The 25,733-nt window shown below is 33.2% G+C and overlaps 1 protein-coding gene across 4 annotated transcripts in view; it reads left to right on the top strand.

Moving 5' to 3' along the window:
* Nucleotides 1–25,733, top strand: part of OXR1 (oxidation resistance 1) — a 361,766-nt gene that overhangs the window by 305,209 nt on the left and 30,824 nt on the right. For 2 of the 4 annotated variants that reach the window (XM_007446539.1, XM_007446538.1), the window contains 4 exons: nt 1,134–1,318; nt 4,102–4,862; nt 8,254–8,422; nt 13,984–14,146. In XM_007446539.1, the coding sequence (XP_007446601.1) occupies nt 1,134–1,318; nt 4,102–4,862; nt 8,254–8,422; nt 13,984–14,146 (1,278 nt within the window). Of the gene's footprint in view, nt 1–1,133; nt 1,319–4,101; nt 4,863–8,253; nt 8,423–13,983; nt 14,147–24,944; nt 25,243–25,733 lie in introns of those variants that run through there. The other 2 variants (XM_007446541.1, XM_007446540.1) reach the window with 2 other exon arrangements.

Below are 25,733 nucleotides of genomic sequence, written 5' to 3'. Positions count from 1 at the left end.
AAAAAAAAAAGAAAGAATATACATAACTGATAACTTTACAGCAAAATTAACACAACATTGTAAATTAACTATACTTCAATAAAATAAATAAATAGGATTAAGGAATATTTGGTACTTGAGTTGAAGTGATTATTGTTTGTAACTCAGATGTGAAAAGATTATAGTAAAAAACATGGACTGCTTGGATTTTGGATCTTGGTCCTGCCACTTATTAGTTAGCTATGTTATTTATTATTTAGGACAAATTGCCTAGCCTCTCTCAATTTTAATTTTCCCACCTGTATTCTCATCTCAGAGCTATAATTGAACAATAATATATATAAATGAACAATAATATATATAAAGCATGGTACATACAAAGCATTCAAGAAACACTAAGCTAATATTAGTGGGATCAGCTTCTTATGTACTTCAGTTTGCTCATTTGTAAGATGAGAGGGTTGGACTCTTTATATTTGTATCACTATTTGTATAAATATATTTAAAATTTCATAGCTTTTCATGATTAAAATAATTACTGTATGCCTTAGAAGTAATCTAATCTAATTAATTTTACAGATGAATAAACAACCCCAGAGGCTTTGCTTGCCAGAGGTCACATAACTAGGCAGTAGCAGAATCGAGTGAAACGGAGATTTTTTTTTTAAGATATTTTAAACAGATTATACTATTTTCCTTTTATAATGGATTGAGTTATCAGCACATTATTTATTAAACCTGCAGTGTGTGCATGAAACTATTTGATACCTGTAGTGACGGAAGAACACAGGAGGCTGTATGCAAGTTAATGTAAAACATGGCTCATGCCTTGAAGGACTTTACAGTCCTTCTTATATTACTGAAGTTATCTTGCTGATATAACTCAGCATTTTACTGAGGCTGTAAATTTTAATTCCTGACTTGATTGATTGAAGGTGAATATGATATTCTTTGTATTTTGCCTCTGCTAACAAGGAGAATTTACTGGGAAAATTTGAGTGTTATTAAAAACATTTTCATGAGAATGCCATAGTGCTTGACTATACTACTTTTATATGTGGTAAGTGGCCTAACATTGGAAATAAAAATATCTAGAATAATTTTTGAAAATTTAAACTTTGAAGATTAAACATTATTTTCTTTTTTCATCTTAGGGCACAGTCAGTGGTGTGTTGCTAATTACACCAAATAATATAATGTTTGATCCACATAAAACTGACCCCTTGGTTCAAGAGAATGGCTGTGAGGAATATGGCATCATGTGTCCAATGGAAGAGGTGGTGTCAGCTGCAATGTACAAAGAAATTTTCGATAGCAAAATAAAGGAATCCTTACCCATGTAAGAGTGATATTTATATTCCTTTGCAATTTTATTTCATCTAGATAATTGACCCTGGTCTAATAACTCTGAAGTAATTTTTAATAGTTTTATTATAGCTGCTTTTCATTTTATCATTAATGAAACAGAAATACATGTAGTATTGAAAAGATTATTCTTACTGCACTAGAATAGTTAGGAATTGTTTTAGATTTATATTTGTATATTTGGTCAGAGAACCTGATATTTAAAAGTAACCTATAGTACTCATTTAATTCAATGTTTACCAGCCTATTTTATTCAGATAAATTCAGATTATTTTTATTAGTAATTTAAGGTAATATAAGTAATCAAGGGTAGGTTTCAAATTTTCCTTAGAAGAGCCTGAAGAGTTGGGTGTGGGGTTTGGGGGAGGTCACACGAGCAAAGACCTGACATTAATAAAGCCAGAGCAGCTTTGTCATTTATTGATTTATATGTTTGCACCCTTCTCTCAGAAAAGTATAAAACACAGGGAAGAAGACCCACAAATTGCACAAATTTAAAGAGTTAACCTTGGAATATACTGGTTAGGGAATTTGTGTGTTTCAGGTAACATAGATGTGAGGCTACAGGTCAGCATAGCCTTTGAAAGTAATGTGTTTAACTAAAGGAATAACAAAGAAAAGGGAAGGATAAGAAATAAAAGGAGAAGAAAATAAAAGACAGGTATACAAACAAAGGAAGGGAAGGACAAAAGAAGAAAATTGATATGTAATAGAAAAGAACTCCCCCATTCCTCCATACATGACTTTGTCAACAGTTTAAAAACTGGCTTCACTTTAACTGATACTGAGATTTCTATCCCTATAATAGCCCACAGGGATGATAATCGTTGTTTTAAAATTAACCCCTGTGAGACAGAACTACTTACAAAAGAGACGGAGAGCAAATTATTTTTGTTTCTGAGGCAGACTATATGAGCTGTTAGAATACCTGTGGTAGAATAAAATCTTTTATTTAAACAGTCTCCATTATAACGGCCCCCCAGTAGATACTGTTTTGGCTTGGTAAACTCATCCTTAGAGGTGCAGATTATTCCTAGGATTGCCTCTACTGTTAGCTATTTAATATATCATCATCCAAAATCAGTCTCAGCAAATAAAGATTATTGTGGCAGGTGGAGGGGTAAGACAAAGGTGAAGGAGTGAAGGATTAGATTAAAAGAGGAACAAGAAGAGTATATGTATGTATATGTTGCCAGTCATTGGTGAGATCCATTTTATCTTGCCCTGCTTTTCCATTTGTATTAGGATACTTTGGGATTCTATTATGCTGAATGATCCATAACTATTCTACACAGATGCTATAGGGCCCTTCCTCTTGTAAATCACTGTTTTATCATTCACAACATCACCTGGAAAGACCATCTATTTGATCCAAACCTTTAAAAAAGTTACTCCAAAAGAAATATCTTTCAATGCTGCCTTATGAATTGATTAAAAACAATATTTGGCAACAACTCAGGTAATGTCATGTATGGAAATGAGGTGTAAGATTTGATTGGTTTTCTTCTGTCTTACACTGCTTGGGAAGTTAATTGCAAAGGTATTGTTCAGGAACTATATTGAGCAATAGCAGCATCACTGACATAAAAAAATAAGATTACAACACTTATCTAATCTATATACTGTTAGGTTTACTTAACTTTATCTCATACCTAAGGGTCTTATTAAATCTACAGGTACAGTTTTTCAAAACTTTTGCCAAGTTCCAAGACCCTATATATGCAGTTTTAGGGGCTCACCAGTAGATGACACTATTACACATTTAATAACACAGATTAGATGCTTACATACATTTCTTAAGGTGAATCACTCAGTACAAGGGAAGCAGAGATAGGAACTGGACTTCAACTAATTAATACTTTTTAAAAAATAAATTTTACCTATCCTATGCACAATGAAAATTATGCATATCATTATAAAAAATATCAAGTACTAGAATAAGAGGAATAGAGTTACCCAACTTCACCATCCAGAGGTAGCCAATAAATTGTGTGTCGGCTTACTTCCAGTCTCTCCTATTCTCAGACTTGCATAAATGTTAATACTTTTTCCAAAGAACTCATGCAATTTCTGTTTATCAGAGACTTTTAGCCATCATTTTGAATTGCTGACTTGCATTTCATATAGTGTTTACACTGTCTCCTTTCAGAACTTAAACTGTCTAACCATTGAACATTAGTGCTTGCATATACAAATGCCATTAAACATGGAAATCTAGAAGTAATGATGAACCATTCAGCTAGCTAATATCTAACCTCTAAGCACTTTTGCCTCAGTTCTATTCAGGTTGGTTTTTACCTTTGCACTTGAGTCATTTATTTTAGTTTAATTTCTATTTAAATGTAAATAAGCACTGTGTGTGTGTGTGTGTGTGTGTGTGTAATATCAGTCAGTGTGTTTTTATTTTATTAAGACATTTAAAATTTTAATCAAAATTTTATTTGCATATTTCATCAGTGAATAAATTTTAGTTTAGAATTATAGCTTCACCCAGAACTGGTATCTTCAACTTCTCTTCAGGTAGATCAATTCAGGAAATCTTACACTGATATTTCCCAGATCCTAAGCAGTTGATACAAAACTTGACTTAATTACATGGTCTATAGGAATCAATCAAATTTTTGATATGCTGTTCAGAGATGTATGCTACATCCTTTTAGGAAAGCCTTTTTAGTGATATTAATTCAGTGTTAAGTTTGTGGAAAATAAAATTCTACAATTTAAAAAGTAATAACTTTAAATTTTGTTTACTGACAGAGAGATAGATCAGTTATCAGGAAGGGACTTCTGCCATTTGAAGAAAATGACAAGAAGTAATACTGATGAAATAGACTCAAGAATTCGCGATGCAGGTAATGATCGTGCCAGCACTGCCCCTAGGAGCACCGAGGAGTCTCTTTCTGAAGATGTGTTCACGGAATCAGAACTCTCTCCTATACGAGAGGAGCTTATTTCTTCAGATGAGCTGCGACAAGATAAATCATCTGGTGCGTCATCAGAATCTGTGCAAACCGTCAGTCAGAGTGGAGTAGAATGTTTGACAGTCATAACAGAGGCTGCTAGTACTCCTGACCACTTAAAATCCGATTCTGGACATACTACCGATGAAGTTGGCACTCTTTCTCTTAAAACTGATTTAAATAATCTTGAAATGGCTACTAAGGAAGGAGATCAGACTACAGATAATCTCCAAGAAATTTCAGGTCCTAAAGAACAAAGCACAGGTATAAAAGGTAATGCAGACCAGGATTTTCTTCTTAATGAGAATTCATTACACCATGAAGAAGGTGAAAAAGAAAGTATGCCCTGTGGGGAAGCAATAGAATTTAAACAAAAGCCAATTGTCAACAAAGGAAAACAAGGAAAGGAACAAAATCTGGACTCAGAGACTGAGGTAGAAGAGCTACGGAAACTCTGGAAAACCCATACAATGCAACAAACTAAACAGCAAAGGGAAAATATTCAACAGGTGTCACAAAAAGAAATTAAGCATAAAATAGCAACAACCAATATAGAAGGTAAGTGTTAAGGAATATAAAAAGTTACTTTATCTTATTGCATATTGTCTCCGTCTTTCCTCACCGACTCAAAAGCTACTGTATCTTAGGCCACTCTGAAGGATGATCTAGTAGCCCTTGACTGATGTTTCTCTGGGGACAAGTACATAGTCTCTGGTTTCTCCTGTCTTTTCTTATCCCACAGTGGGTTGTACACATAATGAGCATCTTTTCCACCATGTTTAAACATTCCTCACACACTGCATTCTGTCTTTAAACAATTTATTTCTTGAAAGTGCACACAAGTTCCGTAATACCTCTGATTTCTCCATTTCTCTTTCAGTTCTTGATATGTTTCATCATTAAAATACCTTTTAAAATTTCATAACATCCTAATTGCAATTTGCAATTGCCGTAGTTGTAATCCCATCATTTTTAAAAAGTGCAATTAGACATAAAAATCTATTTCTGAAATTCTTCCAAGTATCCACAAGTTCCATCATTGTCTGATTAAATGTTTTCCTTTAAAAAGCAGTACTAAGGATAAATTAAAACACCATTTTGTTTTTTCATACTATTTACTTATGAAAATTATAGTAATAGTTTGTCTTTTATTTCTAATATACAGTGCTTCCGCTTAGTACATTATGGGTTAAAAGGTCTATAACTCAAGTATCTTAGCTAACATTTCTCATATTCTATTGGAGTATTGATTCTAGATTAATCAATACTAGATTTCAGTCTTTTTAATTAAAAAATTTTAATTGTTAAAATATACATAAAATAAAAATTACCAGTTTAACCATTTTTACTGTAAAATTTAGTGGCATTAAGTACATTCAACATTGTTGTACAACCATCACCACCATCCATTTCCAGAACTTTTTGATCTTCCTGAACTGAAACTCTGTACCCATTAAACAGTAACGTCCATTCTCTCCTCCCTACAGTCCCTGACAACCACCATTCTACTTTTTGTCTCTGTGAATTTGTGTCTCTACCCTAAGTACCTCATATAAGTGGAATTATACCATATTTTCCCTTTTGTGTGTGGCTTATTTCCCTTAGCATAATGCCTTCAAGTTTCATCTGTGTTGTACCGTGTCAGAAATTTCATCCTATTTAAAGCTGAGTAATATTCTACTGTACACAGCACATTTTCTTTATAAGTTCATTTGTTGATGGACATTTGGGTTGTTTCCACCTTTTGGCCATTGTGAATAATGCTGTTATGAACATTGGTATACAAATAATCTGTTCGATTTCCTTCTTTCAATTTTTTGGATATATACCAGAAGTGGATTTGCTGGATCCTATGGTAATTCTGTGTTTAATTTTTTGATGAACCATTGAGCTGTTTTCCACAGTGGCTGCACCATTTTACATTCCTACCAGCAACACACAAAGGTTTGATTCAGTTTTTAAAAACACTGAATTTTCTTTGCATTGTCTAATTTAGGTGTACTGACGACCTAAGGATTATATTCAGTAGATGTTAAGGAATTCATTTACTCAAAGCAAGTTCTATAAAAGATTGAATATTTTTTCTTTTGTAATTTTTTCTTTATTCAGAACTAATGAATGTTCATTAAAGAACATTTGACAAATGTAGGAAGTTTTTAGAAAATTTATAAAAATTACTTTGAGTTCATCACCTAGAAATGATCATTGTTAATATTTGGTGTATTTATCTTTAATCTTTAGTGTGTATGTGTATATACATACACACAGACACATACAATTTTGCTAGTTTTTGTATATATCTTTACTTACGTGTATTTTTCATATAAAATCAGGATTATATGTAGTGTTGTTTCTTGCTTTTTTTTACTTAGTACATTATGTAATAAACATTTTCCCATGTCATTATACAGTTGGCCTTTGAACGACTCAGGGGTTAAGGGGTGACACACACCCATCTCCCACATTCGAAAATCTATGTATAAGTTTACAGTCAGCCCTCCATATCTGTGGTTCTGCATACATGGATTCAACCAACCATGTATTGTAGTATTATAGTATGTATTATTTGAAGGAGATCTGCATATAAGTGGACCTGTGCAGTTCAAACCCGTGTTCAGGGGTCAACTTGAACCCATATAATTCTGTCATGGTTTTTAATGGCCCTGTAATTTAGCCATTTCTGTATTAAGGCATTCAGTTGTTATTAACAATTCATACTATTAAGATATTTGTTTGATGTTTTAAAGAATGCTGGCATAAATATCTTTATTTGATATATTTGTGTCTGATAGTTGTCTTATATTTTGAAACTTTGAAAAAGATAAAATGAGGCATTTCCATTTGACCCAATAATATAGTAGACTACTTTTATTTTATTGGGTTTGTTTGGGTGCAGGATTTGATGGGAGGGACATCCCATTGTGACAAAATACTAAAAGGAGAAAAATTGGTAAATAGTTTAGATAGGTATTCCTGGATTGTTACCGTTTGGTTTCTTCTTTTTGTACCTGTGTATGGAGGGGAGACAAGAAACTTAGTTTTAAGTAACTAATTTTAAGTAACTTGAGATCCTATAATAGGGAAATATTTAAAGTTTCTAATCTTTAGTGACTTCATAATATCATAAAACTTATAAAACTGTAAATATATAAATATAAAAATGTACAAATATAATTGTGGGAAGAATGGTAAAAGTTCACTCTTTTAACCTGGTGCAAATGTTGGGGCTCAGACAGATTATGTACCTTGTGCAGTATTACACAGAAAAAAAGCCATGACTAGTACCCAGATCTCTTGACTATAACTAAGTGCTTTTTCTTCACAGTATGCCACCTTCGTAAGCTAATTAATGTCTAGATTGCTGAATTGAACCATGTTGTCAGACTCTCAGTGTGTCATATGTCAGCATCTGTGGTTGGACGGGTTAGAGATAATTCAGGCTGTCCAAACTGATGGCTGAATCTAGCATATTGTTTTTATCACACCTTCATATGCATATAAAAGCTTCACAAGATTTTTTACTGAATTTTTGTCTGTAACAACCGTATTACAGTAAACCTTTGAAAATTCTACAGACTTATTTAGATACTGTTCTAGAAGGCTGATAAAGAACATGCAGAAAATTGCGCATGTGTATGTGATTACTTTAGTGCAGTTGTCACAAACAGAAATTTGACAACAGTTCCTGGATCTTTCGCCTTTTCCCTAACGCTTAGACGTAACGTCAGCTCATACTTTGCCTATTTAGTTCATTAGTCCTGCTGTACTTGTCACTTTACCTCTGACGGGCAAAAATACAAGCTACTTAAGAGAATTTGGTAAGTTGACGTTTTATTCTGTAATTATTTGTGAGAAGTTTGGAGATAAGCGTTACTTAATCTAAATTATTTTAAATCATTCAAGCATAGTGTATGAGAATTGAATAACACTGTTTGTGTCTCAATTCTAGGTTCTGCACTTTTAAAAGAAAAGAGAAGGCATCGATTACATAAGTTCTTATGTCTCAGAGTTGGAAAACCTATGAGGAAAACATTTGTATCTCAAGCAAGTGCAACAATGCAGCAGTATGCACAGAGAGATAAGAAACATGAATACTGGTTTGCTGTGCCACAAGAAAGGTAAAACAACAACAGAATCTTCAAAACATTACTGAGATTCCTTGAATTGAAATTACTTTGTATAATACATCCCACCAGTAGCAAAGTATTGAAATCGTCTATGATTAAAACCTGACCTTAAATCTATCCAAAATCGTTTAGCTCCTCTTAAACACTCTTTAATTTACCCCGTTTCTAATTTTAGTCCCTTTCATGGTTTTATGCAAAAAATGTGAACATATACCTAGTTTTAGTAGTAAAGAAACTTACTTAAAATGTCTTAGATCAAGAAGGTTCATCAGAATACTAACTGGTACAGCCCCTACCTCAAGGCAGGTAATGATGTATAATTTCCTTCTTAAAAATTTCATCAAATGCTTACTGAATGCCTACTATAGAATACATAGCACTAAATAAGCTACTAAAAGGATGTGGTCCTCAAACTATTTTTTATACCCACTACACAGTAAAATTTTTCATCTTAAGTTTAAGGAATTCTAAAGGATGTCTGTCATCACTGCATTGTAAATATTGACATTTTAAGTTAAAACTTGCATTTGTACTTTAAATATACTCAGTAGGATCTAAACATTGTTAACAGTTTGCCCTCTACCATTATCCATTTAAACACCACTTGAATGTGCTCTTTAACAGTTAGAATTTGCATCATTACTTTTTGTCTTTGAATTTGTATTTCAATTATACCTCCTCATAGAATCTTACTCTAAGGTACTATATTTTTATTCCCTTTTACATTTTTTGCAACAAATTACCTATACTTACAAATTTATCTGTATGTGTGTGTGTGTGTGTACTGGAATTACATTTATTTTAAAATTTTCTGTGATTATTGTCAAAAGAGTAAAGGGTCTAAGGCTTACCCTACCTTGCTAACAAGTTGGCCTGCCTCAGTTTAATGCATGCTGGCAGAAAACAGAGTCACAATAGCAGCAGTCACAGTACCAGCACTTGTATGAGTTCTTTGAGCTTCAGTCCCCACAGTTGGATGTGAAGAAGGCCAAGTGACAGCTACATGTGCCATGGGTTATGTTAAAGAAGAAGAACCATAAGTTTTGGGAACTTAAACCTTTTATAATATACAGTAAGCATGGTTACCCTTTGCTCCAGAGTAAGGTACTACTTCTGCCTTCTAAAACTATGCTATGCTTTGTTTCCTGTTCTAACATACTTGAAAAGGTAGTGCTGAACAAAGATACACAATGCCTCTGCTCACAATACATGTGGAAATCAAAGAAAATTGCCTATCAACAACTGGATTATTCCAAATGTTAATTAAACACAAGAAAATTTTATCTTTACAATTATTACTAATAAACAGTTCATCAAAGCAACATAAATTATAAATTGTCATAATTATTACATATAAAAAAGTAAAATATAGGAAATGCCTTAATAAAATATTTAGGGCTTTCCTCCAATTAGTTTATGTATCCATTGATGAATATTGTTCATTGAAATGATGAGATAGGATTCAGCCCCTCAGTTCTACCCCCTCCCTTTTTTCTTTTTATTACAAGTATTGAGAAGCTTTGTTCATAAAAGTCTATGAAAATTTTTATTATAATAATGTCACTCAATTCTTTCAACATGTTTCTATTTATATTCCAAAATTACTTACCTTTCATCAAAATTATTTTTAGTGACCATTAGTGAGCAACTGCATTAAAAACTCCTCCACTTTTATGGAAATCAGTGAATTAGAAACCACCGGATATGCCAAAGGACTTGTTATCCAGTCTTTTAAAACTTTTCCCCATCTCAGTACCAACTTTGGGCAACGAGGAAGTTTTTACAGTTTGTGGCCTGTAAAATTCTGGATCACTGATGATACTGCTTTAGTGAAAGCAGAGAACAGGCAATCTGTAAGATATCTTGACCACACTGTTCTCAGGCAGCTTAGAATAAGATTAACATATGGAAGCAGAATATAAGATTACTTCCCTTAGGAAGGACTATCTTATGTGTCTGTGTACCTCTTGGGAAGTCTTTATCTGTTGCTCTGAAGACTGTTGCTTTCAGGAATATAATAATAAAATTCTTCTGTCTCCCCCCTCACCTAAATATACAGTACAGTCTGTGCATTCAACAAACTGTGATTAGAATACTTTAAAAATATGGTATGATTTGCATAATTCATGAGTACATGAAAGGCAAAGAGCCAGTACTCAGATCTGCCAACGATACAAGATGATTACAATGAAATATTCAACCCTATTATATCTTTAGTTAAAAATAATGTAAGGATTTGTTTTGTCATTACTGTTGGTTTTATTTTAATTTTTGCATGGAATTTTCCATTTTAATGTTGTCCTTGCACCTTGGCTAATGTTCATTAAAAATTAGTTTTATTAGAATTTTGAACTGTATTGTATCTAAGTAATTTATGAAAAAACAATTGCTTGTTTTCATAGAGACAAATTATCTGAAAGATGATACTTTTTTTTTTACATCTTTATTGGAGTATAATTGCTTTACAATGGTGTGTTAGTTTCTGCTTTATAACAGAGTGAATCAGCTATACATATACATATGTTCCCATATCTCTTCCCTCTTGCATCTCCCTCCCTCCCACCCTCCCTATCCCACCCCTCTAGGTGGTCACAAAGCACCGAGCTGATGTCCCTGTGCTATGCGGCTGCTTCCCACTAGCAATCTACCTTACGTTTGGTAGTGTATATGTGTCCATGCCCCTCTCTCGCTTTGTCACAGCTTACCCTTACCCCTCCCCATATACTCAAGTCCATTCTCTAGTAGGTCTGTGTCTTTATTCCTGTCTTACCCCTAGGTTCTTCATGACATTTTTTTTTCTTAAATTCCCTATATATGTGTTAGCATACAGTATTTGTCTTTCTCTTTCTGACTTCACTCTGTATGACAGACTCTAGGTCCATCCACCTCATTACAAATAGCTCAATTTCGTTTCTTTTATGACTCAGTAATATTCCATTGTATATATGTGCCGCAGCTTCTTTATCCATTCATCCGATGATGGACACTTAGGTTGTTTCCATCTCCGGGCTATTGTAAATAGAGCTGCAATGAACATTTTGGTACATGACTCTTTTTGAATTATGGTTTTCTCAAGGTATATGCCCAGTAGTGGGATTGCTGGGTCATTTGGTAGTTCTATTTGTAGTTTTTTAAGGAACCTCCATACTGTTCTCCATAGTGGCTGTACCAATTCACATTCCCACCAGCAGTGCAAGAGTGTTCCCTTTTCTCCACACCCGCTCCAGCACTTATTATTTCTAGATTTTTTGATGATGGCGATTCTGACTGGTGTGAGATGATATCTCATTGTAGTTTTGATTTGCATTTCTCTAATGATTAATGATGTTGAGCATTATTTCATGTGTTTGTTGGCAGTCTGTATATCTTCTTTGGAGAGATGTCTGTTTAGGTCTTCTGCCCATTTTTGGATTGGATTGTTTGTTTTATTGATATTGAGCTGTACCTTTTTAAAGTGTTAGTTGCCACATAAGAAATGACATTATTAAAAAATTTTATTAAATTAGAAACAATTTCCAGAACAGTGGTTATTGATTGGTATGTGCTGGTGGAGAGTTTTATAATCACTTTTCAATTATCCATGCTAATTAAAGCCAACAAAACATACATATTTGAAAGGTGTTGCTGACCCTCAAATAATGTTTATCAGGGATTTAGGCTTTACTCTAGTAAACAAAATAGAAAAGGGGAACAAGAGAGTTAAAAGGTTGGATCATCCCTGAACCAGTAATACACTGTGTGTTCCTGGTATTTAAAAGTTAAACATATGTTTGTTGGCAGTCTGTATATCTTCTTTGGAGAGATGTCTATTTAGGTCTTCTGCCCATTTTTGGATTGGGTTGTTTGTTTTTTTGTTATTGAGCTGCATGAGCTGCTTTTAAGTTTTGGAAATTAATCCTTTGTCAGTTGCTTCATTTGCAAATATTTTCTCCCATTCTGAGGGTTGTCTTTTGGTCTTGTTTATGGTTTCCTTTGCTGTGCAAAAGCTTTGAAGTTTCATTAGGTCCCATTTGTTTGTTTTTGTTTTTATTTCCATTTCTCTAGGAGGTGGGTCCAAAAGGATCTTGCTGTGATTTATGTCAGAGTGTTCTGCCTATGTTTTCCTCTAAGAGTTTGATAGTTTCTGGCCAACAAACCCATGAAAGAATGCTCAACATCATTAATCATTAGAGAAATGCAAATCAAAACTACAGTGAGATATCATCTCACACCAGTCAGAATGGCCATCATCAAAAAATCTAGAAACAATAAATGCTGGAGAGGGTGTGGAGAAAAGGGAACACTCTTGCACTGCTGGTGGGAATGTGAATTGGTACAGCCACTATGGAGAACAGTATGGAGGTTCCTTAAAAAACTACAAATAGAACTACCATATGACCCAGCAGTCCCACTACTGGGCATATACCCTGAGAAAACCATAATTCAAAAAGAGTCATGTACCAAAATGTTCATTGCAGCTCTATTTACAATAGCCCAGAGATGAAAACAACCTAAGTGTCCATCGTCAGATGAATGGATAAAGAAGATGTGGCACATATATACAGTGGAATATTACTCAGCCATAAAAAGAAATGAAATTGAGCTATTTGTAGTGAGGTGGATAGACCTAGAGTCTGTCGTACAGAGTGAAGTAAGTCAGAAAGAGAAAGACAAATACCATATGCTAACACATATATATGGAATTTAAGGGAAAAAAAATGTCATGAAGAACCTAGGGATAAGACAGGAATAAAGACACAGACCTACTAGAGAACGGACTTGAGGATCTGGGGAGGGGGAAGGGTGAGCTGTGACAAAGGGAGAGAGTGGCATGAACATATATACACTACCAAGCGTAAAGTAGATAGATAGTGGGAAGCAGCCGCATAGCACAGGGAGATCAGCTCAGTGCTTTGTGACCGCCTGGAGGGGTGGGATAGGGAGGGTGGGAGGGAGGGAGACGCAAGAGGGAAGAGATATGGGAACATATGTATATGTGTAACTGATTCACTTTGTTATAAAGCAGAAACTAACACACCATTGTAAAGCAATTATACCCCAATAAAGATGTTAAAAAAAAAAAACTCTAGACCACAAAAATAAAAATTAAAATTAAAAAATAAAAGTTAAACATACTAAATTTCTATTAGCTTGGAAAAAAATCTGTATAATGTCCAGGGTTCAAAATAGGTAATTAGTTAGTTTACTTATATTTTAGATAATTAGATCATTGTGTGAATGAGGTCAAAATGGTGGGTTCAGTTTTCCTTCCCATGACTAAGTTTCTTTAAAGAAAAGAAACATTACTGTGGACAGCATCTGAGCTTGTCAAAACCATGCTAAAGAAAATCCTAATGTAGTTTTCTCAGAGCTTGACAGAACACAGCCAAAAAATTTTAAGTTAATGTCTTCCTGGTAGTGGGCTTTGTTTTATTTTTAAATAAAGCATGGTATATATTTTGTATATTTTAAGTCTTCAAGTTTTGTGAAAATATTTAACAAATATAGTTTTTAAATTCTAGCTAACAGCACAGAATACTAGGTCTATTATTAATAATCGCTTGTTCTAACAGGACAGACCACTTGTATGCCTTCTTCATTCAGTGGAGTCCAGAAATATATGCAGAAGATACTGGTGAATATACCAGAGAACCTGGATTTATAGTAGTAAAAAAGATTGAAGAATCGGAAACAAATGAGGATTCTACTAATGAAGCAGCAGCTAGAGAATGGGAGGTAAGGGGAAAAATGTGAAGCTTTCATTTATCTTTTTGCTTTGTGTGAATTTATAGTTTTATAGTAGTTACAGGCAAAGTACAAGTGATCTTTGTACAAAAGAGTAATTTTTTAAAGGTTCACTGTCCATGTATATACATGTTTACTGAATAAATCTGATTAGTAACTTTGGTTTATTCCTATTTGTCATTTTCCTTTTGCTTTAAAATACTAGAGAAGCAACCTATAGCAATAAAATGCCTTTTATTGTGTGAACTTTAGAATGATAATAACTGCTGTTATACTAATTTTCATAAAATACTTATTTCAGATCTGATTTGTTTTGTTTCTGATTTGTTTTAATGTTATCTACTGCGTGGAGGCGGTACAGCAGTTATTTAACTCATTCATGCAAATTAGCACTCCTTTCTAATAAGCTCATGAAGCATTATCTTGACATCCGTTTAGCAGTAGTGCTAGGGAAATAAGCTGATGCTAATTTTACTAAGTAATGAAAGTTTTATGTGCTCAAATTTACTGAGCTTGTCTAAATGATCAGATTAACACTAATCAACTTTTTATAACCCCTCTTGTCCGTCTTTTAATATTAAATACTATGTTTTTACATGCTTTGTCTTGTGGGGTTGATAGGGTGACAGTATCCAGTTTCTCTCTTGTTATGGTTGCCTGGATTAATCTCTTTGTGCGTTAGAAAATACAAAGCAGATGCTAAAATGTGATAATAAACTGAATCAAATTCTGTTATCCATGTGGTATTAATGTTTGCAGTTGTTTATGTGATGAATGTGTTGTGTATGTACTTAACATGTATAATGATTGAAGGTATACATGGCATGTCTTTTGTTTAAAATGCAAACCTGATTTTGTATGTGCCTAAGTCCATTCTGTGTGGTATATACAGCATCAGTTTCTACTGTGACTACAACATAATGGAGGAAAAGAGTTTAACATATTTTGAGCATTTATTTTGAGTTATTTTAATATTTAAACCAACATTATTAATCTTCTTACCAGCTTTATTCACAATAGGCACAAACTGGAAACAACCTGAATGCCTAACAGTAGGAGATTGGATAAATAAATTTCAGAATTTTATATAATTCCAAATAATATAGCAATAAAAAGGTTCTGTTGGTAACAACAACATGGATGAGTCTCAAAGATAAAAGTTTAATAAAAGAAGCCAAGCCAGACATAAAAGACTATATACTGTATAATTCCATTTACATAAAATTCATAAGGGCAAAACTAGTCAAAAGTCCACCAGACTACCTGTTTCTGGGAGTTTAGGGCTTGGCAAGGGGCAGGAGAGAACTTTATATAGAGTACTGGAGATGGTCTGTATTTTGTTCTTGGTGATGATTTACATGGGTGTTCACATGTACAAAATAATCCCTATGTATTTAAAATTAGCTTTAGGATACTTTTAAAATAGCCCAGGTGATCAAATGTAGTAACAATAGAAGGTAGAGTGGAAGGAGATAAAATAAAGTTTTTTAAAAATGTATTACCTAGCTAATAAGACAGGATTTAGTGACAGTTAGGTAATGGTGAAGTTTCTAACTTGGGTGGCAAGGTGGATGGCAATATTTTGAATCAAGTAAGGGAGTTGAGAGTTTTCTCTCCTTTGGGATTGGAATACTTAACTTTGGAAATAATAGACTTTTATTATTATTTTTTTGAGTATTGACATTTTGATTCAAAGAAACTGCCTCAGTTCTTGTGGAAGACTCTTCAGGTTATGATTTCTAAAGAAAAAAAAGGTCTCCTCACTTGTTTTCAACTAGAATCGATTCAAATAAAAAGAAGATGGATGATAAAAAATTTAATTTTAAAAACTTTTTTTGCTGCATTGTCTAGAAACATTTTGTTGCGCTATCTAATATAGTAGCCACTATTGACATGTGGCTATCGAGTACTTGAAACGTGGCTAATGCAACTAAGGAATTGAAGTTTTAATTCTATTTACTTTTAAATAATTTGAATGTAAAAACCGATACTTGATTCAGTATTGGATGACGTTTAAATATGTTTGGAACAACTTGGATATATGAATCTATTCTTTCAACTATAAATTTCATGAAAGCTAAATATGATCTAAGTAAGTTCAGGTATTTCCTATGAAATTTGGTGTCTGCATTGAGATGTAGTTAAAATATACTAATTCCTATAGATAAAATAGCCCATAGCCACTTGTAGCTGTAGAGCACTTGAAATGTGGCCAGTCCAAATAGAGATAATCTGTAAATACAAAATATATACTGGATTTTAAAGATTTAGAATTGAAAGAAAAAAATGTAAGATATTAATTTTTATATTGTGTTGAAATGATAATATTTTGGATATATTGGGTGAAGTAAATATATTAAAATTGATTTAACTTTTTTTTTCCCTTTTTTCATGTGTCCACTAGAAGATTTGTAATTGCATATGTCTTGCATTGTTTCTCTTGTATAGTGTTGGTCTAGTGCCTGATAGCTACTAAGTACCTAAAAAGTTGTTGTTGCTTTTTTTTTTCCATCAAAAGTCTGTTGTTTACCTCAGGGCTCACTCTTGGTGTTGTACATTCTGTGGGTTTTAAGAAATGTAAAACGACATAAAAAGTATTTTAAATGTTAAAAGGATGTTTTTTAAAAAAGGAATTTGACTAGAGACATATATAAAATAAGAGAAATTCAAAATTTCTACCTATGGCCGGAGAAGAGGTGACTTAGAATTTAGGATGAATTTATTATGAATTTATTTCATGCTAACATGAAATTTATACATTGGGGAAACTTTTGCATATGATAAACTCACCTCCTCTACTACTTCTCTTCTGTTTCCTTCCTGTCCCCCTACCTCTGTAAGTGGCAGGAAGGCAGGGTTTTATGGGTTTCATACACTAGCTGCAGAGCTAAGAACAGTACAGGCATATAATCATCCTTGATAAATACTTACAGCATTAGTGAATAAATTTGGGCATAGATTAAAATAAATAATGAAACTTGTACTTATTAAAAATTGATCTGTATCCTAAAATAAGTTCTTATGTCACTTGTAGTAAATATTTTGTCATAAAGCCATAGACTCTGGAAGTTGGAATTAACTGACAGTTTAGCCTCTCTCATTTTACATTTTACACTATCCTTGGTTCTGCTGTAATATATTTAGTGATGAGAAACTTACTACCTCAACGGGCAGTACTTTTCAGTTTAGGACAGTTCTGTTAGAAAGTTCTTTCTCTTAGTGAGTTTAAAGAAACATACCTTTGTAAGTTTAATACATTTGTCTTTGTTCTTCCTTCCAGTGCACATTAGTAACAACATATTTTTTCTATATACTATGATAATATGAAAACTTATTATCAGATATTAATATTTAAATATAATGAAATATTATTATTTATTATTATTATTATTATCTTCCTTTTTAATCCTCTACCAGGATTATTTTCCCTGGTACTTCTGTTTGACTTTAGTAACTCTTCTTTGATCTTACACTATCCTCATCATTACCCTAAAAGGATTCATTAACTGTGGCACCCCAAATTACTAAAATGTGCACCGTTTGTAGCAAGAAAAATTCTACAATATTTGAAACAATTTCAGATCCCAAATGTGCAAATTGAAAGTCAGTTCTACTGAAGATAATTAGAAAAGGTTGGAATTTAAGAATTAGAAATGATGAGAAAAGGGAAAAAAGGAGAGCAGTATTAGAGATTTGTACAGTGAATTCCAGAGAGAAGTGAGAGCAGCAGAAACCTACATTTACTAACAAAGAGAAAAGATAGCTAAATTTTAAGATTGTCAGGAGTAAGAACCCCTTAAGATACATTAGAACTAAGATTCCTGAATATTGGGAGAAAGAATCTAGAAATACTGTACATGTAACTCAAGATGTGTAACAGGTTGATGTTATGTAATATGTACTCTTTATTGTTCTAGTTTAGTCATTAGTCAATATAAATATAGTTAGCATAAAACATCAGCTTACCTCAACATTGTTTCTTTTTTAACCATACTGTCTTGAGTTTCTTAATTATGAATTCTTCTGCTGTTGGTAGTTTAATAACCCTACCTTGCGACTGAAAAGGAACAATTGTAGAGTCTTCTGGTTTCTGCCAGTATTCAGTGCAAGAAGTCAGTAGAGCATGTTTACTGAGGACAATATTTTATGTAGGCCTTTGCACTTTTGTGAGAAATATTACTTGCTTTTTTGATGGGGAGTGTTTTTTATGGATGTTCACTGAAAAGGAAAATACACTAATGGTGTTTCAGCAGTGTCAGGTAAAGGTGGGAAAAGATGCCTATTTTGACCCCTACTGTTTGCTGATGATTATGCTTTGATTTTATTAATACATAAATATAGAGATTAATAGTATAGTGAATTTGCATGTGCCACTCAGCTTTCTCAACTTATTTTATCTGTAATCCTTCCTTTTCCCCAGTTCACATTTCTTCAAATGTGATAAAAATGTTTAAAATACACATAATATGAATGTATTTTTACTGTTTGCTGTTTGAATTGGCATCCAACTAAGGTTTAGATGGTTCGATTAGTTAAAACGTCTCTTAATTCTCTGTAGATGTAGGTTGTCCTTCCATTTGTTTGCCTTGCTTTGCTTTTTTATTTGTAATTTTAGCTTTTAAGAAATCATATTTTTCCTGTAGAATGTCCCATAGTCTGGATGATCACATCCCCACAGCCTTACTGACATGTTCTTCTGCCTTGAATTTCCTATAAATCAATATTTAGATCTAGTGCAACCCACTTAGTCATAGACGGTTATCTTTATTTTACAGATAATTTCTCTAAGCTTGTTTCTTAAACTTAATTTTAGCTAAAATCCTCAAAGTGGTTAATCTGTAATTCAGAGACTATACTCTTTTACCACACCAAGTTCTCAACCTAGGCAGAACCTTTGAATCATCTGCAGGAGCTTTCAAAAATCTTAATACTCAGGGTCACCTCAGAGCAATTAAATCAGAACCCCTGGGGTGGGACCTACTTATCAGTGTTCTTTTAAAGCTCCTCAGGTGATTACATTGTACAGTAGAGGTGGAATAACTACTGTACTACCCCAAGCCACCACTTTGGGTGTTGTGTTAAACATATATAATGCTAAGACAAAAGATACTTTCAGACTATATTGGTCATAATATACTTTAATTTTCAAGTGTCTGTCATGCAAGTTACAATGTATAAAACATTTTCAAAATATTCCCCTTATTTTGGTGTTGCATCTGCACACCAAAAACATAAATTTGCTTCACTGTGGAGAAAGTTTCTTTAATCATTTTATGCTTTGATTTTTAAAAAGATTTCTTATCAATAGTAGCAATCCTAACATAGTTACTCCAGGCATAGCTCCCTTACATACCAAAGGACTCCTATCACCTTATGTACTCAGAGGCACTACAAGGAAAGGGAAATCAAGAAATATACCAGGCCTTCCATACTTTTTTTTTCATTGATCTATGCCTCTTGAACTTATCTATCAAATGTGCTTTAAAGTTTGATGTACTTGACAAGTACCTAAGTGTCCAATGGTATAGTCTAAAGCAGTGCCTACCACAGTAAGCCTGAAATATCTTTGAAGGCTGTTTTATTTTTAAGGTTCATGTGAATTTTGCATTTATCTTCTTAATTTATCTGATGTACCTAAAAAACTTTTAAAATTCTTATCATGAAATAAAAATGATGCTACAGTAATACAGATCAGTTTTATCCTATCACCAGGTACCATGGCACATAACTGCACCCCTCAGGCTTTATTACCCTCGACCCCAAATACCAACTTCAATAGGCACTCTACTAGAATCCTCTGAAAGTTTTAGGTTTCAGCTTGTCACATGTGTTGAGTGTACCAGTCTTGCTGCTTGATGACATGCCTCAAAAGTAGAACTTTTGAAGTTAAAATTGCTTGTTGTACCACTTCCTTTGGGTTGACATTCCACTCCTTTTGGGATAAGAGCTGGCAGAAAAAGTTTTCAATTTTTTTTCATCTCTAAAGTTAATTTTATACCACTTGTAGTGCAGTATCTCTCATACTCCAGACCTACTAATTAAAACATCCAGTGGTCAAAACAACTAAGAAATTGACTTTATTAAATTAGCTTTAATTGATTTATTTAAAAGTTTACCTCCCAGTCTTATGTTTGTTGGTTAAATTTTAAAATACAAGTTTACTAAGATTGTATCCCCAGATTTATCCTTGTTGATTAAATTTTAAAATATGGATTTACTAAAATTACATGCCCATAGTAAATTATATAATGTATTAGTGCTTTTCGTTTTTAAAAGCAATGATTGATATTAGAAGATTACTCTGGTTTAATTCTTACTTCTTACACTTGCCAAAGTATTGATAAAAATATGTTCCATTCAGTGTTTGGTTTCTGATATGACTTGTTCGTTTTTAGGTGCTTGACATTACTCACATTTTCTCAAATAATCAAAGCTTTCATTTAAGTGAAAGTGTAAATGTAAATATATTGGCTGCTTATTAAATAAACCTGTATAAAGGTTTTGTAGTTACTCCAAGTATTTTAGAATCTGCTTTCTGGCATAGATAATTTTGTAACTCATTTATAGGATCTTCCCATTTTGGCATTAATTTTTAGTGTTCTCCATTTTAATTATATAAATTTAATATATTTAACCTAATATTAGCAATTTAGGCTATAAAATTTATCATATTATATCCTTATTGATTTGGTTTTCCACTAGGATGTGGTAATCATCATGTGGAATCAGTTCTGTTTTCTTAGTTGTCACTAATTAAGTAGAGCTATTGCCGTGGTTGTTTATTAGGTTTCTCAGAGAAGACTAACAGTTTGGTATTGCTGCAACTTCTAAGAAGCACCAGTATCAGGAGGCTTCAGTTGTTTGGTTAATGTTTTACTTCGTAAGCTGCCAGACAATGAGTATTCTGGTGTTCATTTTCTTAAACACATGGGTTGTTTTTTTGTTTTGTTTTGTTTTTTAAATTAAAGCACAAGTAATGCCAAAATTAAAATTGAGTCAATATATAAAACAAAATTCCTGATCTCTTAGCCTAGCCTGAAAAATCCATACAGAATTGATTTTGTTCAAAATGAAAGTGGTCTCTATCTCTAAGTCACTAAGTAGAGGTCACATTTCTCAGATAAAAGCAATTAAAGAAGAATATACTTTTTTTTACATTGATCTAATCACATAGAATTAACAAATCATAATGCCAAAGAAATTTAGTAAACCTGAAAAATTCATAAATCAAAAGCATTAATAACAATTAGAATTTATGAGTTAATACAAATTGTCTTATATAATATTTCTATATTGAGTATTTTTTAAACGTCTTTATTGAGGTATGATTGATATACAAAAAGCTGTGCATATTAAATATATACAACTTGATGAGTTTGGAGACAAGTGTATATCCATGCAACCATCACCACAATCTATGCCGTAAACATTCGTCTCCAGAAGTTTCTTCTCACCTTTTTGTAGTTATTATTTTGTAATAAGAACACTTAACATAAGATTTACCTTCTTAGCAAATTTTCAAGTATATAGTACAGTATTATTATAGGCACTGTGCTGTAGAGTAGGTCTCTAGTTCTAGGCTATTATGTTTTTTTATATTAGCATTTAGCACCCAGGAGTCATTATGGTCTGTTTTGACTATTACTGATGTTAACTGCCTCAGGAAAGTATTGAACCAATGCTTTGCTTTCCCTATTAATAATCTATCTCTAGCCAAAAGCTATAGACTATAAAATTTCTATTAAAGCACAAAATGTCTAATTGATATTGTGAGAAGGGATGAATGAAAGACTATTTTATGATTTTAAAAATTACAATATTACTTTAAATATTGAGTAGGGTAGATAATGTATTATTGCTTCTAGTAGACCACTCCCAACTTAGAGGATATCAGATATAAGGTAATTCAGTAATTTCAGCCCTGATAAAGAAAGTAAAGGAAAAAACATTAAGTTGAATATGTGAATTATGAGAACAGATTATATTCAACCTAAAGCTGGTTATGTTTTTAAAAGTGCTTCATTTTATAGCCTGTCATTTTACATTTTTAATGCTAAATTGACATCTGCTTCAAGCCCTGGGGTGTCTAGACAAATTTAAATGACCTAGCATTATGTTTTCTGAGTACTATGAAAAAAGAAAGGGCAAGAAGGAGATTTACTGAGCTCATTTTATGTCTGCTAGGTAGGTATTGTATTTATTAAATAGAAGCATTTGGCTTCAAGAAACAGAAAATCACACTTAAAATAGCTTAGACCAGTTGATTTTTCTTTTTCAATTGAGGTATACATAACATATAACATATTAGTTTCAGGTGTACAGCATTATGATTTGATATTTGTATATACTGTGAAACGATCACCACAGTAAGTCTAGTTAATCTTTTTTGTGATAAAGACTTTTAAGATCTATTTATTCTCTTAGCAACTTTCAAATATGTAATGCAGTATTATTAACTATATTCACCATGCTATATATTATATCCTCATGACTTATTTTATAATTGGAGGTTTGTACCTTTGAACCCCCCTTCACTCATTTTGCCCTCCCCAATGCCACCCCCCACCCCCCTGGCAACCACCAATCTGTTTCCTGTATCTGTGAGCTTCATTTTTTGTTGTTTTAAATTCCACATATAAATGAGGTCATATGATATTTGTCTTTCTCTGTCTGACTTATTTCACTTAGCTAATGAACTCAGGGTCCATCCATGTTGTCTCAGATGGCAAGATTTCAGTCTTTTCCTGTTTGTTTGTTTGTTTGTTTTTGCCTATGTAGTATTCCACTGTGTATCTATACCACATTTTCTTCATCCATTCATCCATTGATGGACACTTAGATTGTTCCCATATCTCGGCTATTGTAAATAATGCTGCAGTGAACATGGCAGTGCATGTATCTTTTAAATTTTGTGTTTTCATTCTTCAGATAAATACCCAGGAGTGGAATTGCTAGATCATATGGTAGTTCTGTTTTTAATTTTGGGGGGAACCTCAAAAAATATACTGTTTTCCATGGTAGCTACACCTATTTACAATCCCACCAATAGTGCACAAGGGTTTCCCTTTTCTCCTTTTTCTCGCCAATGCTTGTTATATCTTGTCTTTTTGGTAATAGCCGTTCTGACCGGGGTGAAGTGATATCTCATTGTAGTTTAGTTGTTTTTCAAAGTGTGGTCCCTAGACCACAACCAGCCCCAATAGTATCTCTGAATTTGTTTAAAAAGTACAAGGAATTCCCTGATGGTCCAGTGGTTGGGACTCTCTGCTCAGGGCCCAGGTTTGATCCCTGCTCAGGGAACTAAAATACCACAAGCCGCAGCGCAGCCAAAAAAAAAAAAATTAAAAAATACACATTCTCAGGCACCATTGCAGTCGGCTTATCAGAAACTGGTTTTGGAGCCCAGTATTCTGTTTTAACAAATGTTCCAAGTGATTCTGGTGTAGGCTAAAATTTGAGAGCCACTGGTTTAGATCTTTAAGAACCCATCCTTTCTAGGCATGGAGCCAGCCTTCTCAGAAACACATGGCTGAAAAGGTACCTTAGCAAAATCAAAACTGTATTAGGAAGAAGGTGTGGAGATGTATGCTGAGTAAGACAACCAATGAAATAGGCTATGCTTTGCATGGTGCATGTGTGTATATTTTTTAAAATCTCATTTAAACCACATTTTGGCATGCATATAATATTTCTAATTCTAGAAAATTCATCTGGAAGTAATGATAGGTTTTCAAAAGAGCACCCCACTACCACCAAATTATCTAATGCTGTTGGTGTGTGCAGAGGGAGTGCAGGGATGGGGGTTGGCGACCACAGTTCACTATGTATATAATTGAACCCTGTATTGTAAAGCTGGTGTGGAGATGGGTATAGTGTGCCTGCGAGGGACTGTGGGAGAGAGATCTTAGGGTAAGTGTGGTGGAGCACGTGGGGGAGTTAGGGGGTGACTGGTATGAGTGGCATGGCAGGGTGGGTATTCATCAGGGGGTGTGCTGTGTCTTGTGCATGCACATACTGGAATATGCAGGAAGGAGATGGGGGGGTGTGGGTATGGTGCAGCATTGTGTATACTAGAAAGGTAGCTGTGTGTGTGTGAAGGGTGGCATTGTGTGCACAGCTTTGTGTGTACACACAACAAGGTAAAGGGGGAGGAGCAGTCTTAGCTTAAAATGGAAGAAATATTCAGTGTATCATATGGCATTGATATTCTAGTTAAAATTGAGGTAATCTAGGTGATTATAGCTTATAGTCATAATAATATTTAATCTTAAAAATTCACTTATATTCAGGATACCCCTGGTTATATACATAGGCATAGTAAATATAAGTACTTTTTCAAGAAACTAGATGTTAGAAAATGCAGTTTAAAAATGGACTGTGTTAATACTAAAAGGAATTTTCAGATCACACTAAATATCTGTATAGGATTTATTTGTAGTAGATTGGCTTCATTTTTACATAGTCATTCTAAAAGTTTGAGGATTGAAGGGTCCTCAAAGGATGTTTTACTGCTTAAAAAATACATGTAAGATGAAATTTTATAGGACTCTTAGATGTAAATGAGGAACAGAATATTATGACTATATGAGCAAATAGTAAAATGTTAATTGAAATCATTTGTGTACTTTGGGAGGGACTCTGGAAACTGTACTGATTACTTTTTTATGACTGGGTTATTTTTAGTATATTTCTTAGTGTACTGGTATTTGGAAATACATGCTCTGTATCTTTAAGCTTTTGAGTCCTTTCTCAGCACATTTGGGTGCAGTGCAACCAAACTTAAACATGGGAAATCCTCTCTTCCCTCCCCAGCTTTACAGTCTCCACTCAGGACTATCTTTGCAGTGGATGCTACTTAGTGATTAGCTCTCTGTCTTGTCAGTCAAATCTTTGTCTCCAGCAAACTGTTTTGTCACTGTAGTAGGGCTCTTGTGCTAGAAATGTATTTTTGACAGAGGAAGAATGCTTTTTAAAACAGTTCTTAGGAGATTTGATGTAACTTAATTTGCCCTGGAAAGGAAATGTCTCGTTTCTGGTATGGGAAAAAGGGGAGACGGCATCAACCAATTAATCAAAAATATACTCTGGTAAATCTTAGTCGATGATTTCAGTTTCTATATTTATTAGTCTTTTTATGGTGGCATTCTGCAAAATTGTATAATTTAAAAAGTTTAAGTATAGAGAATATTTATAGAATACAAAATTGTATGATTATAAAAGCATACCTTAATTTAAGCTATTTCTGCTAACCATAAATATCTTCAGAAAGGAAATGAATAAGGGACTGTAATTTTGGTTTGTGAAAGTGTTCTGGTTTTCCTGTTCTACATCAACAGGAAGTTATCAAACCTTTATTACTGCCTTAATTTTTAATTTAACTTTGTAGGAAAATGTTTGGAATTTTTGTTTTGCTTAAAGATAAATTTGGTAGAACTATCTTAGTGAATTAACTTTAATTTTTATTGACTGGATTCCAGACTAAATACATTTATAATTTTGTGTTTTAAGACTGTTATTTTAGCAATGCAAGAAAAGTCTTTCTTAAGCTATCCAAAAAGTTTCAAGCATTGTTGCCTAA

The sequence above is a fragment of the Lipotes vexillifer genome, unplaced genomic scaffold (genome assembly GCF_000442215.2).
Source record: "Lipotes vexillifer unplaced genomic scaffold, Lipotes_vexillifer_v1.1 scaffold327, whole genome shotgun sequence".
Classification (NCBI taxonomy): Eukaryota; Metazoa; Chordata; class Mammalia; order Artiodactyla; family Lipotidae; genus Lipotes; species Lipotes vexillifer.
This window is presented reverse-complemented; position numbering and strand designations above follow the sequence as displayed.